The sequence below is a fragment of the Caloenas nicobarica genome, chromosome 3 (assembly GCF_036013445.1).
Source record: "Caloenas nicobarica isolate bCalNic1 chromosome 3, bCalNic1.hap1, whole genome shotgun sequence".
NCBI lineage: Eukaryota > Metazoa > Chordata > Aves > Columbiformes > Columbidae > Caloenas > Caloenas nicobarica.
The window spans coordinates 32,284,126-32,298,256 of record NC_088247.1 but is presented as its reverse complement, the minus strand read 5'-3'; the positions used below and the strand labels follow the sequence as shown (position 1 = coordinate 32,298,256).

The 14,131-nt window shown below is 37.8% G+C and overlaps 1 protein-coding gene across 1 annotated transcript in view; it reads right to left on the bottom strand.

The window, feature by feature from the left end:
* Window positions 1-14,131, bottom strand: part of LOC135986916 (regulating synaptic membrane exocytosis protein 1-like) — a 170,808-nt gene that overhangs the window by 94,509 nt on the left and 62,168 nt on the right. The window contains exons 16-18 of the mRNA XM_065631472.1: window positions 10,771-10,848; window positions 10,318-10,431; window positions 9,770-9,859 (exon numbers count right to left, since the gene is read on the bottom strand). Of these exons, the coding sequence (XP_065487544.1) occupies window positions 9,770-9,859; window positions 10,318-10,431; window positions 10,771-10,848 (282 nt within the window). The remainder of the gene's footprint in view (window positions 1-9,769; window positions 9,860-10,317; window positions 10,432-10,770; window positions 10,849-14,131) is intronic.

The following is a 14,131-nucleotide window of genomic DNA, read 5'->3' as shown; positions in this document are numbered from 1 at the left end:
AGTTACCAGAAAGTCTTTTGCTTTAGACAGACTTTCTAATTCTAAAAAATTCTAAATTATAATTTTAGAACTCTAATTCTAAAAAAAAAAAAAAAAAAATCTCCTAGCAATGAAGGTACTAAATTCAGCCCAAAAGCTCTTCTTTAAAAAATACATGATACTAACCAAGCACTTGTTAATTCTTAACACTGGAATAACATATAATGCATGTCTTCATCTTACCAAGGTACATCAAGAAGTCACTTTTTTCTGATATGGCAAGCGAACAAATTCCAGAATAACAACAATCTTGCCAAGAGCTTTACTAAAATTTATATTATGAATCATTATCAATAAACACAATGTAGCGAATGAAGTGAATTAAAATGATTAAAATTAGCTATAATGCAGAAGTCATATATTTAAGAAATGTCTTCAGAAACAGATCTTCTTGATTGCACCCTATATGCAAATTGGTCTCATTTGTAAAATAAATCTGGAATGTACTCAAATGAAGAGTAAGATGACATCTGTCAAAGTCAATTAATCTGTGAAAATACAACTTGAAAGCAGTGATAAGCAGCTAGTTACTCCTGCTGATCCATCATTCCCTGACACCCACTGCATTTGTTGTCAAATTGAGGCAAGCACAGCTTAAAAATACAGAAATTATAGAACTGAGTGGTGTTGGGCAACTGTCAAAGCTATGGGAAATATAATAATCAGCATGAATGTGAACTTAAAGACAAGAAAACAAAGGTAAAGCACCTTTGATTCCCTCACTGATACTCCCTCTCCAAACAAGGTGGGCTAATATTTTGTATTGGCCTTCAATGCAAAGAGCCCAACTTTCTGTGAGCTTCTCTTAAACAGGGAGAAAGATCCTGGAACTGGGAGGTTACAATCAGTCATCGGGATTGGGGATAGCCTAAACGCCTTCATCACCAGCTGCATCGCTGGGATTTGGTGACCAGATGACCTGCAGGACTTCCAAGCACAAGAAGGCACTGCTTTCACTAAGAAAATGAGACTCCTGTTTCTCCAGCTCAAAATCTTTTCCAGAACAGATTCTAAATCCTGCAGATGCTTTACTGTAATATGTTTGCTAACAGGTATTAGATTGTATCAGTCTTTCTCCGCAAAACTTCAGCTGGCATCAAAAGGCCTACAATTCTGTATTAAGAATAGCAGTATTTAGATGAAAACCTCATTTCACTGATATGTCATGTTATTATGATTTAATTCTAATCACTTCAATGACAACAAGATTTTACCAAGTCTGATTCACTGAAGTCAAAGACAATCTTTCCATTGACTTGAAAAATGGGAAGCAAAATTACTTAAAAATGCCTAAAAGTACATTTGTAAACTATTAATAGCTGTCCCATCAAATGGATGTATTGGCAAAATGTCTAGAAATGCAGTGTCTGTAAGGGGGGACAGTTTTGAAATAACGTTTCACAAATTTCATTTTAAAATTTATAATGCTGCCTTACTCAAATAAAATAGGAAATGCTACCCAAACACAATTACACACTTCCAACCTTGTATTAGTGGAATACATCCAGTATCAAGCACGCAAGACAAATTACAGTATAAGTACTGTGGATAGACTTTAGCAGAAGGTAAGCACTAGCACTATAGTAGCTGAGTTTTATTGATGTATCAGTCTTAAAGTTTTAAGTGCAAGTTCATAAGAGTTTACACATTTATGGATTATTTACATGAACCATCTGCATCCTGTCATTTGCTCTAACACAAAAAATTTGAAGGGAAAACTTTGAATGTGCATCTCAATAGAAATTAGAATGTCTGCTTAAAAAAACACCTGATCTATCTGGAAAAATAATAACAAAAAAACCCTACTGCCAAAGCAACGGAATACCAAAACTGATTTGAGTAGAACGCTCATGACAAGTGAAAATCAAAGGTGCTTCTATAATTCATAGGTGGCATTCAGAAAAAGAATTTACTTAAAGCACTGGTGTTTTTAACCAAAACCTACCTTGTTGGGAAAACCTGCACCATGGAGAACATCCTGATTTCAGACAGAATTTACAAACAGAGCCAATTTTTACATGCATCAACTAGCAAGTGTTACCAAGACTTCCAGCATAATAGTTTGTGTTTAGTTTGTGGTTTTGTTTTGTTTTTTTTCCCCTTATGAACAGTTTGTTAAAAAATGGTAAAAAAACCCCAAACAAACAAACAACAAAACAGCTAGACGAGAACAGGCTCTATAACAAATACTTATCATATTATAAAGCACCACAGTGAAAACACCACCAACATTTACAGAAGCAGGTAAAAACAGACTAAAGAACATTGACAAAGCTGATGGTCTGTTGTATTAGACATTTTCTTTCATGGCTTGTGACCATTCAGGCAAACAGAAAACTTGAAAAGATGTTATTTCTTGGGTGCTTTATAGCAGTTCAACAAAATGCAGAGATGATACCTAATCTGCTGTTTTATTTTGGGCTTCTGGAAGTTGTAAGTCTCTCTCTACGTATATGCATACTTATAAATGTCAGGATACTCCTCTGTGAGTGCAGGATGCAGTAAGTTACTTTTCAACTGGGAGGAGTTGACTAGTACCTGTCATCCTCCGGAGATGCATGCTGGATATGAATCCTGGGACTAGTAGGTCGTCTCCTCTCTAGGGAGGGGGACCATCTACCCCTGTTTGCCCATTCGATAAAACAGGAAAAAAATAGGATATTTAGTTTGTGATCAAATTAAATATATGGGATTTGGGACTGGAAAAATACCCCAAAAAGTTACAAAATTGTGTAATTTAATTATTTTTCTAGCAGTTTTCTAAGTATGCCATTCCTGTGGCTGCTTACTGCAGAAACATTACAGCTGAAACAAAGACAGTGTATGCCCACGGATGCAAAATTTAGACTGATATAAATCTATTACATAGCGTAGCATTATGTTTTCAAATGTTCTGAAATGGTACACTATCTAAAAGCCTGTCATTTACATAGAAAGTCATAATTCCAAACCTAGAAGAGCTTTTCAAAGACCATATGATGTTGACTACTGGCTGTTTTTTTTGTTAAGCCCATCTCTTCTAGCTCTTTGCACTGAAAAATGAATCCTCAGTAAAAATGTAGGACTATGAATTATAAGAAAAATTCTAAGACATAAAGTGACCCTTTTCTGGAACATAATGAGAGAGTATCACAGAATCACAGAATGTGTAAAGGCAAATTAATGAGCTACAACTAAGCTACACACATTTGTGTAGAAGTACCAGGGTAATTTTACTTCCTTTAAAAAGATATATTAGAAGTGTGTGCAGCCAGCTTGCTCTTCTGTTCATTTCTCTGCATTCCTGCAGTACATACCAGCAGATTATGTTACATAATTAAATTTAACAAGGAGAATCTGAATTGTGAATGAAAACTGGTGTCTTACATGACTTTTTAATTGAAAAAGCTCATTTAATTTAGATTGATGTACACTACACTATAGACTGGTGTTGCTTATTTTGTTAGGATGTTATGTGATTGAAATAGTACAAGTGTATGCATAACAATTTACGAAATCAAAATATACTGATTAATTTGCAAACAGTAAAATGTTTACATAAACTCTGCATATTTCACTTTCTGAGGCATCCTTCCAGTCCATGTAATAAGGAAAAGGGTTTGATTTATGGAACATGCAAATAACAAAAGCCTCAAGGAGATCAGCATCACTTGAACAGTTAGGTAGATCTTTCAGAAATTTCAAGAGGTTGCTAGTAGTTAGTTTCTTTTTCTCTCCAAAGCAAGAGTTAAAGAAAACATCAATGCATCAGTGCATTCAGTCAAAGCCCTTAATATGCTGATATCTACTATAACCATTAAACAGCATTTGATAGAATTAAGTAGGCCATGCAGTATGAACTTTGAGAACATGCTCTTTCACTGAATTTTGAATGACCATAAGCCCCAGTACGATGCTGACAAACATGCAATAACCTATTCCTTTATGTGGTTGAAAAAAACTGTAAACATAATATGTTGAATACTTAATGCAAACAGTTATTTTACTGTACATTATTTTAAACATAAATAATGACATTCAACATACCTTCCTTAACAACATGCAAGATAAGCACCTAATAGTTCAGACTTATTAAAAACCCTAGAAAAATCAAGATGAAATAAGGACAGGTCTTAACTGGATCAGCTGACAGTTCCGACTTCTCTATTATCTATTTACGAGTAGGTAACAGGTAACTGTTGGGCTCTGTATCCCATTCAGGTGGTGGTGGCCAGCTGACAGCAAATATCCTGAAGATCTTTGAAATGATTCTTGCTGTAGCGAAGTACCTCAGAGCAAACCTAATGCAGCCGCCGGGGCTGCATTTTGCAGAGATGCTGACCGTGTTGTGCATGAACTAATCCCTGGGCTTGTGCTCCTCACTTTTATCTGCTTACATCTCCACTAACGAACCTCTTAGGACCAAGACACACAAGTAGCACCAACCCATCCAACTGCTCTTCTGCTAACTGCTGAGACACACAACTGATGGCAACACAAGAAACTCAGAAGGTAAATAAAAGCCACGCTACATATAAATTAACTATCACCGGCTGCAATCTTAAATCAATCTGGGGAAGATGCTAATATGATGAGAAATCACTGATGAATCAGTTCAGATACTGCACTTAAGTCTCATGCCTACGTGCTTTCCTGACTGGAGGCTGGGGGCAGCAAACAAATTTCTCCATTCTAAAGAAATGGTGCCAAATTTACATGGAGAAAAAGCAGATATTTTGAGACACAGTGAAAAGGACAATTAAAAATCATACTTAATGAAGTAGTAGCAGCAAAAAAACAATTTTCAGTGGCATTAAAGGATATTTATAACTATATTGTAAACTAACAAATGCCTTGCAGATCATCACAGGAACTTGAACAACACAGTCATTTTGAAAAAAAACAGCTTGGAATAAACAGGTGAGGCTCCACCTTGAATCCTGTGTTCAGTTTTGGGCCCCTCATCATAAGAAGGACATTGAGGTACTAGAGAGAGTGCAGAGGAGGGTGACAAAGCTGGTGAGGGGTCTGGAGCACAAGTCTGATGAGGAGCGGCTGGGGGAACTGGGGCTGTTCAGCCTGGAGAAAAGGAGGCCGAGGGGAGACCTTATTGCTCTCTGCAACCACCTGAAAGGAGGTTGGAGCATGGAGGGTGTTGGTCTCTTCTCCCAAGTACCAAGTGATAGAACAAGAGGAAATGGCCTCAAGTTGTGCCAGGGGAGGTTTAGATTGGATATTAGAAAAAATTCTTGACAGAAAGGGTTGTCAGGCACTGGAACAGGCTGCCCAGGGAAGTGGTGGAGTCACCATCCCTGGAGGTGTTTGAAAGGCGTTTAGACGAGGTTCTTAGGGACGTGGTTTAGTGCCAGAGTTAGTTTATGGTTGGACTCAATGATCCTGAAGGTCTCTTCCAACTGAAATGATTCTATGATTCTATTCTATTCTATGTTAAAAAAAAAAAAAAAAAAAGAAAAAAAAAGATAAAAAAAGGCAGGCATGGTACAACTGTAGAGATGTATTAGCAGGGTCTGGATCTGGATCTTTCTGAATATTCTAGTGTATACTGTGCCGAAGAGAAATATATGAAGGATTAAGTTTTGTACCAAACGATTCTATTTACCAAAAAGCTTTGGCAGGTCTGTGTCAGGGCAAGGTCAGTTTGCCAGTCAAGTTATACAGACTTGCCTTGCTCAAAAGAAGAAGCTTATAGCAGGAGAGAAGGAATGTCTTTTGTGTCGTTTTGGTTTTTTGTTTTAGCACAACTAACAAGACTTATGTATCCCAAATTAATACATATTGCTGCAAGTATCTTTCTGTTGGTATCTGTGGGTCAACAAAATAACTTTTACTGGCAAAGCAGCATCTTAAAAAACAGGAACTACTCTGACCATTCCAAATAACACGAATAATAATGTATAGAGCTTAATGATCAAAACTCTTTCCAACAAATCATCGCCACAGAGAAATCACAGAATCACAGAATCACAGAATGTTAGGGATTGGAAGGGACCTCAAAAGATCATCTAGTCCAATCCCCCTGTCAGGGCAGGAACACCTAGGTGAGGTTACACAGGAAGGCGTCCAGGCGGGTTTTGAATGTCTCCAGAGAAGGAGACTCCACAACCTCCCTGGGCAGCCTGTTCCAGTGTTCCGTCACCCTCACTGAGAAGTAGTTTCTTCTCAAATTTAAGTGGAACCTCTTGTGTTCCAGCTTGAACCCATTACCCCTTGTCTTACTGTTGGTTGTCACCGAGAAGAGCCTGGCTCCATCCTCGTGACATCCACCCTTTATATATTTATAAACATTGATGAGGTCACCCCTCAGTCTCCTCTTCTCCAAGCTAAAGAGACCCAGCTCCCTCAGCCTTTCCTCATAAGGGAGATGCTCCACTCCCTTCATCATCTTCGTGGCCCTGCGCTGGACTCTCTCCAGCAGTTCCCTGTCCTTCTTGAACTGAGGGGCCCAGAACTGGACACAATATTCCAGATGAGGTCTCACCAGGGCAGAGTAGAGGGGAAGGAGAACCTCTCTGGACCTACTAACCACCCCCCTTCTAATACACCCCAGGATGCCATTGGCCTTCTTGGCCACAAGGGCACAGTGCTGGCTCATGGTCATCCTGCTGTCCACCAGGACCCCCAAGGTCCCTTTCCCCTACACTGCTCTCTAATAGGTCATTCCCCAACCTGTACTGGAACCTGGGGTTGTCCCTGCCCAGATGCAAGACTCTACATTTTCCCTTATTATATTTCATTAAATTTTTCCCCGCCCAACTCTCCAGCCTGTCCAGATCTCGCTGGAAGGCAGCACAGCCCTCTGGTGTGTCAGCCACTCCTCCCAGCTTGGTGTCATCAGCAAACTTGCTGATAGTACACTCAATTCCCTCATCCAAGTCATTGATGATTATATTGAATAGTATTGGTCCCAATAGGGCTCTACTGTTCATCACTTACACACAGCCAATACCGTTTTGGTAAAAAAAGCTCAAGTGGACAATTTTAACTCTTGATCTCAAATACAACCTAATATATAACCTCTGAGACAAAAGGTTGGGGGCAATAAGTAGAAATAATTGTCCATAGGTGAGTATACTCATAATTTTCGTGAAGAAAATATGCAATGCCACATTTACAAGTCTGTCTTTATATTCTGAGGACTAAAAGTCTAAATTTTTAAATAAAATCTAAAATTCCATTGCGGGGGTGGGGAAGAAACACCATGAAAGCAACTAATAATACCTTCAACATAGGTCCCTCAAATATAATAATAGTAATAATAATAATAATAATAATAATAATAATGATGGAGTGGTACTGTACAAATTGGACTTCATAAAACCATACAGTGTTTCTTCTTGCTACAAGCAGGACCAGCTCTACACCTGACAGATGTTTGTCTAATCTCTTCTTAGACAGTCTGCAGTAATGAAGGCATAACCTTTTCCATATTGTCTATTACAGTGTCTCATTAGATTTGTTTCAAAAAAAGTTTTCCTACTGTTTAAGATGAACCTGTCTTACTGTATGATAAGTCCCTTATTCTCATCTTGTCCAGCACAGAAACAAAATGCTTTCTGCATACCTTGAACTCAGTTCTGTGCTCTTCACACTGAAGTTTCCTCTATCATTACATGCAACTGATCACTAACCTCACACTAAAGTGTAGGCAGATACATTCAACAGTGGAGAATTACATCTTCTAAAATTAGCTTCCCCCAAAACAAAAATACTAGTTTGGTGGTTCTAACACATTAAATATAACATCTTCCTCCAAAAATTGGGCTGTATTGGAAAAAGATCATCTATGTCATAAGAAAAAAAAAAGTTATGTCCTAAGTCCTCTGTCAGAGCCACACAGATCTTACTATTTTCAACACAACCATCATGGAAAATTTGAACATTAATTTCCTAAAAAAGAGCTTTTCTGCACTCTCATGAAGGATCTCAAGTCAAAAGCATCTCTTTAGGACTTCTAAAATCAAAGAAGTAAAAGTTTCATAGTGATGGACAATTTTTCCGTATCAGGCCCAGAGATGATTTGGCAAAATCATTAGGTTAACAGTTGGACTCGATGATCTTAATGGTCTTTTCCAACCAACATGATTCTAAAATGGTGTGCTTAGTAGCAGTAGAAACTATTAACACAGACTAAACACTTTTCTTTATAAGAAGATAATAAAAAATGCTGCAGATTCTGTGCCGTGGCTGTTGGACAAAGGTTGCTGGACATGAATTATAAAGACATAATAGAACTACTGAACATCAGTGACAGGTGTAGTTTTGAGTATCGTATTTTAACTAGATAGTTTACAATTGCCAGTTAGTATTTCACTGAACATTCACCTCGATAGGTGGCATCTTGAAATAAAAGTACAAAACATATACTGGTCATGTCCATGTGACATTACATTAAATAGCTGCTTGAAGATGAATACAGCAGTATATATCTACATACTTAGTTATTAATATGATGCTACAATATTTAAAAAAAAAATCTAGAATGGTGCCTTGTATTTTATTCTGAGTGGCCTTATTTCTGTCATACTTTTTTCTTTTAATAACAATGTATATGTTATCTATGATATCTTGAGCTCAATCTTAAAAAGGAATGAACTACTGTAGATCCATTGAGAGATCGCAGCAGAACATTAGTCATTCCTCTGCAACAAGGGCACAACTTGAGAAGAGCAAAGTTCCAGTCAATGAGCAGTGGCAAGTGGGGAAGATGGAAAGAGAAATTTCACAAAAAAAATCAGGAGAAACCTTATCTCAAAGAGAAAAGTATGTTCTTATTGCCTTTCTTCACAGGTCTGCTCCCACAATAATAAAAATGTTGTAACTGTTATAACCACCACACTGAGGGTTGACTGACAAAGCAACTTTGCATTATTCACTGCCACACTAGTTTAATATGTGTTGCAGAGATGAAATTGTAATTCCACCATATTCCCACTCAATGGGAGCCTATTTTTGCCTTTGGTGAAGCTAAAATCTCACTCTAAAATGCTATAGCGCTTAGCCAAAACCACTGAAAGTGCTGAAAATTCCCTTGTGGAACACATTGGTAGTATTTGCTTCACCCAAGACTTTGAATGAAGCCATTGTAATATTAAAAACTCAGAAAGCATCCATAAAATGCTTGCACAAGGTATGTGACACAACAGTATTTCATTTAAATTGCAAACTTGTCTTCTGAAGACTTATGTGAGCCTTAATATAATGTCACAGAGTGAATAAAACTTAATGCGGTGATTTGCTTTGTAATTGCAAAAGCAGATGCAGCAGATTAGACGAAGAAAGCAATGAAGTTTGGCTGTTTTGTAGAAAATACATCACTATACAAACTACAGTTCTGGTTTGAAATGTGTGAGTTTTGTCATAATTCATAAATTATGCCACTGCCTTATTAACAGTTCACAGAACAGGCAAGAAACAAACGTAATACGTTTTAGCAAGTGATGATGGAGATTAACAACCCAAACACTTAACACTGCAATGCTATTATCAGCATACTGAGGACTTTTGTAAACAATGACATCAGCTTGAACTAAAAAAAGGAAAGAAGCCAGAAGCGGATATAAACTCCAACACACAATTTACAGGACACACATGAATACAGGAGCAAAAATGTCTACAAATACCAAAGCAGACATGGATGTACAAGAACGTAGAGTACTCATATGAAGAAAAACAAAACTGAGAAAGATCACCAGCACAGATGACAAGAAATTCATAAGTTTTTATTTTATACCTTTCTCGTTCTGGTGAATGCAAACTAGTATCTGGTCTCAAGCAGTTGGTACTAGCACTCCTAGCCCTGTCAAGGGAGGGCTGTAGTTCACTAGTGCCAGTGCATTGCATCCAATGGTAGAAGAGAAAGAAAAAGAAAACAAAGAAAGGAATACAATGTTAGATATTAACTCATAAAATAATGTTCTTTTTACAGAAAATGTAGAATCACAATGATTTAATTAAGGAAAACTTAAAAGAGCTGACTGGATGACAGTGCCAAGATTTGTTTAGAAAACAAAAGCCAACAAAAGACTGCTAGAAATTTTTTTGCTAAGATTGTTGAAATGTTTAAAACTGAATGAGACAGAACAACATCCACTTGTAAGAAAGCAGAATGAGAAATATCAATAAATTTAAATCCTTATTAACAGCAGTAAATCTTAAGCCAACATAAAAGGATGTGATACGCTGCATATTACGTGAAATCACTTTACAGTGAAGCTCATTTATTCTGCAAATCCATATTAGATACCAAATAGGAAGAGGGATTAATCCTCAGCTTCTTACCTAACCAGTAGATCATCTCCAAATTTCGGTATTCGTGAATTAAGGCAATCACGAAGGAGTGAAATATCCTGTCTAATCACTGATTTGGTCTTAGCACATGCAGGAAGAGTTGAGCTTTGTAAATTAAAATTATTTAAACAAAATGAAAATAAATTTGACATGTAACCAAAATATTACACATAAACAAAAGAATGTAGCAAAGAAAAACATGCAACATATCATTTTAACAGCGAAAACAACTCTATCTAATACAAAGTGGTTTGGGGGTTTTTTGTAATGTAAGAGTTAATTTCAACAGTTACATGAAGTTATTTTAGGATTATATCTCTTATCTCTCACTTATAAAAACTGTATGAAACTTTACCTTTTTTTTAATTGAACAAGGGAAAACTTTTTTTTTTTTTTTAAAAAAAAGGAACTAACTACTTAAGGGTGACTCTAAGCAATTCTTACCTGTATAGGTTCCAATGAGTACCATTTTCTAGTAAAGGCATCTTGGGTGGTAATGTTTTATAGTGCCTAACAGAGCTTCTTGAATGTGGTGGAACAGAAAAGAAAACAGAACAATGCAAAAACATGCCAAAAATAAAAAGACAGGTAAAGGTAAGCCAAGACTGACTCAAACAGAACATAAATGCATAATATTCTACTACATTTAATAGCTGTACAAGTAGATTTTTCTCCACTATTGTGACAGCTATCTGGGGGGCAAATTTTTGCATTTGCACTTTTGTTAATACAGTTCATGAACTCATGGCAATACTAATACAGCTCAGATGTTTTCCTTGTAATGAAAGTAATCTAAATTCAATTTAAAGAGATTTTTAATTAAAATATACAAGCTTTCGTAAAGGATTAGGTTGATATTAAACTTGATCTTTAATTCTCTTAAGGATGCCTTACTTAGACCTACAGAGACTTTTATCTCTTTAGTAGCTAAGCATGAAAAGCTTGCTAAAACAGTGATACAGAGTATCACAAACTGAATTACAGATGTATTAGCATCTGGTATTTTTGAATGTGGAAGTATTTTGGAAGTGGTGTATCAGCTTCAAAATCAAACAGGAATTAAATGCTATGAATAGAAGCTAATTTAAAAAACTACAAGATCTACTATGTCAGCCAGCACAGCAGCACTCCGAGTTGTTACATGACAACTGTCTAATATCATCACTTACAGTGAGATTTTAAAAGGCGAAATGTTTGCTTTATTATCCAGCTCTACTCAATGAACAAAGGAGAAATTTAAAGGCAGACAGTGGTTGCCAAATGGAAATCATCACCATTTAATGGTTAAGGGTTAATAATCAAGTTCTAAGAATTTACCATATACCCTACCAGGATATAGCTGCGGTGCTATTAGCAGAAGAACCAGCAGCCTTGAGGATTCTTCAGCTTCAAGAACAGTCTGTCCTAACAGGATGGAAGTGCTCACCAAGCCATTTTCCATCATTTATCAGGAGTCTTGGCTAACTGGGGAGGACCCAGTTGACTGGAGGTTAGCAAATGTGATACAAGAAGGGCTGGAAGGAGCATCTGGGGAATTACAGGTCTATCAGTCTGACCTTGGTGCTGGGGAAGGTCACGGAGCAGATTATCTTGAGTGACATCACAGGGCATATACGGGACAACCAAGTGATCAGGCTCAGTCAACATGGATTTACGACAGGCAGGTCCTGCTTGACCAACCTGATCTCCTTCTACGACAAGGTGACCATTTAGTGGATGAGGGAAAGGATATAGATGTGTACTTAAGACTTCAGCAAAGCCTTTGACACTGTTTCCCACAGCATTCTCCTGGAGAAACTGGCAGCTCATGTCTTGGATGGGTGTACTCTGCGATGGATAAAGAACTGGCTGGAGGGCTGGGCCCAAAGAGTTGTGGTGAACAGAGCCAAATCCAGTTGGCGGCCGGTCACAAGTGGTGTTCCCCAGGGCTCAGTACTGGGGCCAGTTCTGTTTAATCTGTTTATCAATGATCTAGATGATGGGATTGAGTGCACCCTCGGTAAATTTGCAGATGACACCAAGTTGGGTGGAAGTGTTGATCTGCTGGAGGGTAGGATGGTCATACAGAGGGATCTGGACCAGCTGGATCGTTGGGCTGAGGCCAACTGTATGAGGTTTAACAAGGCCAAGTGCCAGGTCCTGCACTTGGGTCATAACAACCCCAGGCAGCGCTACAGGTTCGGGGAAGAGTGGCTGGAAAGCTGCCTGGGGAAAAGGATTTGGGGTGTTGATTGACAGCCGGCTGAACATGAGCCAGCAGTGTGCCCAGGTGGCCAAAAAGGCCAACAGGATCCTGGCTTGTATCAGGAATAGTGTGGCCAGCAGGACCATAGAAGTGATTGTCCCCCTGTACTCGGCACTGTTGAGGCCTCACCTCAAATCCTGTGTTCAGTTTTGGGCCCCTCACTACAGGAAAGACCTTGAGATGCTGGAGCGAGTTCAGGGAAGGGCAACAAAGCTGGTGAAGGGTCTAGAAAACAAGTCTTTTGAGGAGTGGTTGAGGGAACTGGGGCTGTTCAGCCTGGAGAAAAGGAGGCTGAGGGGAGACCTTATCGCTGTCTGCAACCACCTGAAAGGAGGTTGGAGCATGGAGGGTGTTGGTCTCTTCTCCCAAGTAACAAGTGACAGGATGAGAGGAAATGGCCTCAAGTTGCATCAGGGAAGGTTCAGATTGGATATTAGGGAAATTTTTTTCACAGAAAGGGGTATCAAGCTTTGGAAGTACATCTGAAGTTCATAATACAATATTTACTTCGGGAATTAAGTGAGAATTTAAGCACGGTCATTGAAGAACTCAAATGAAATTTATCATCTTTAAGAGGGAAAGGAAAAAACACTGACTGGGGGCAAGGATGGGGGTGAAGCTATAGAAGATGCAGCATAAAGAGAAAGGCCATAGGAAGGTGGCAGGAAAATTTGTTGTTATATGCTAATAAACAGACATAAAATAACAGGGAGTGAAATGAATGATTAAGCTTTAAAACTTAAAATATTGAGGGAAAAGCTTTTTTATATGAAGTTTGAGAATGAGACTCTTTCTACTGCTAATAAAAACTTGAATTTTAATTTAACAGCTTCATCGATGCACAGGTTTTTTGAAAGGGTTTTTTTTTTATTATTTTACCTTTATACAACTGTGCCTTATAATAGAACTCTACCACAGCACCTTCGATGCTGTTTTGAATTCGATGAAAAGAATTAAAGCAACCCGAGGGATTTTTTAAAAAAATCTCTACTCTGTAGGGGAAAATCCTACACCAAATAAATGAATAAGTACTTTAGACAACACGGGTTTTAAAGTTTGATTGTTTTAAAGTTTGATGGTTTTAAACTTATAGCTTTGACATAAAACTGTTAGCAACCCCCAAATCTTGAACAGGAAAATGGTTAACTACTTGTCTGGAGTAGTTGAATAGTTAGTTACTTCCACTTCCACCTACATTTTTACTGATTCTAAATGGAAGATTTTCTGCACAAGCTGACATATTTTTAACAAGGTTAACAGATGTGGTGAAAATAAAGGGGTGCAGAGGCAGAATTAGATTTGTTAGATAAAGATATTTCAGTCCCATTTAGTTTAATAACATTGGGAAGAGTTGAGACAGGGAGCTCCAAGCTTTGGAACAAGAGATTAATGAAGACTGAAGATGAGCCCAAACTACAAAGCTTATGCCTGGATCTAATTTATAGCACAACTTGCAGAGGCAAAAACAAGTTACATGAGACCGCTCAAATCTGAGGTTCTCAGTGAGTACTCATTAATCACTGTTCTTTCGTCTACAAGTGATCATAATCAGTATGAGAC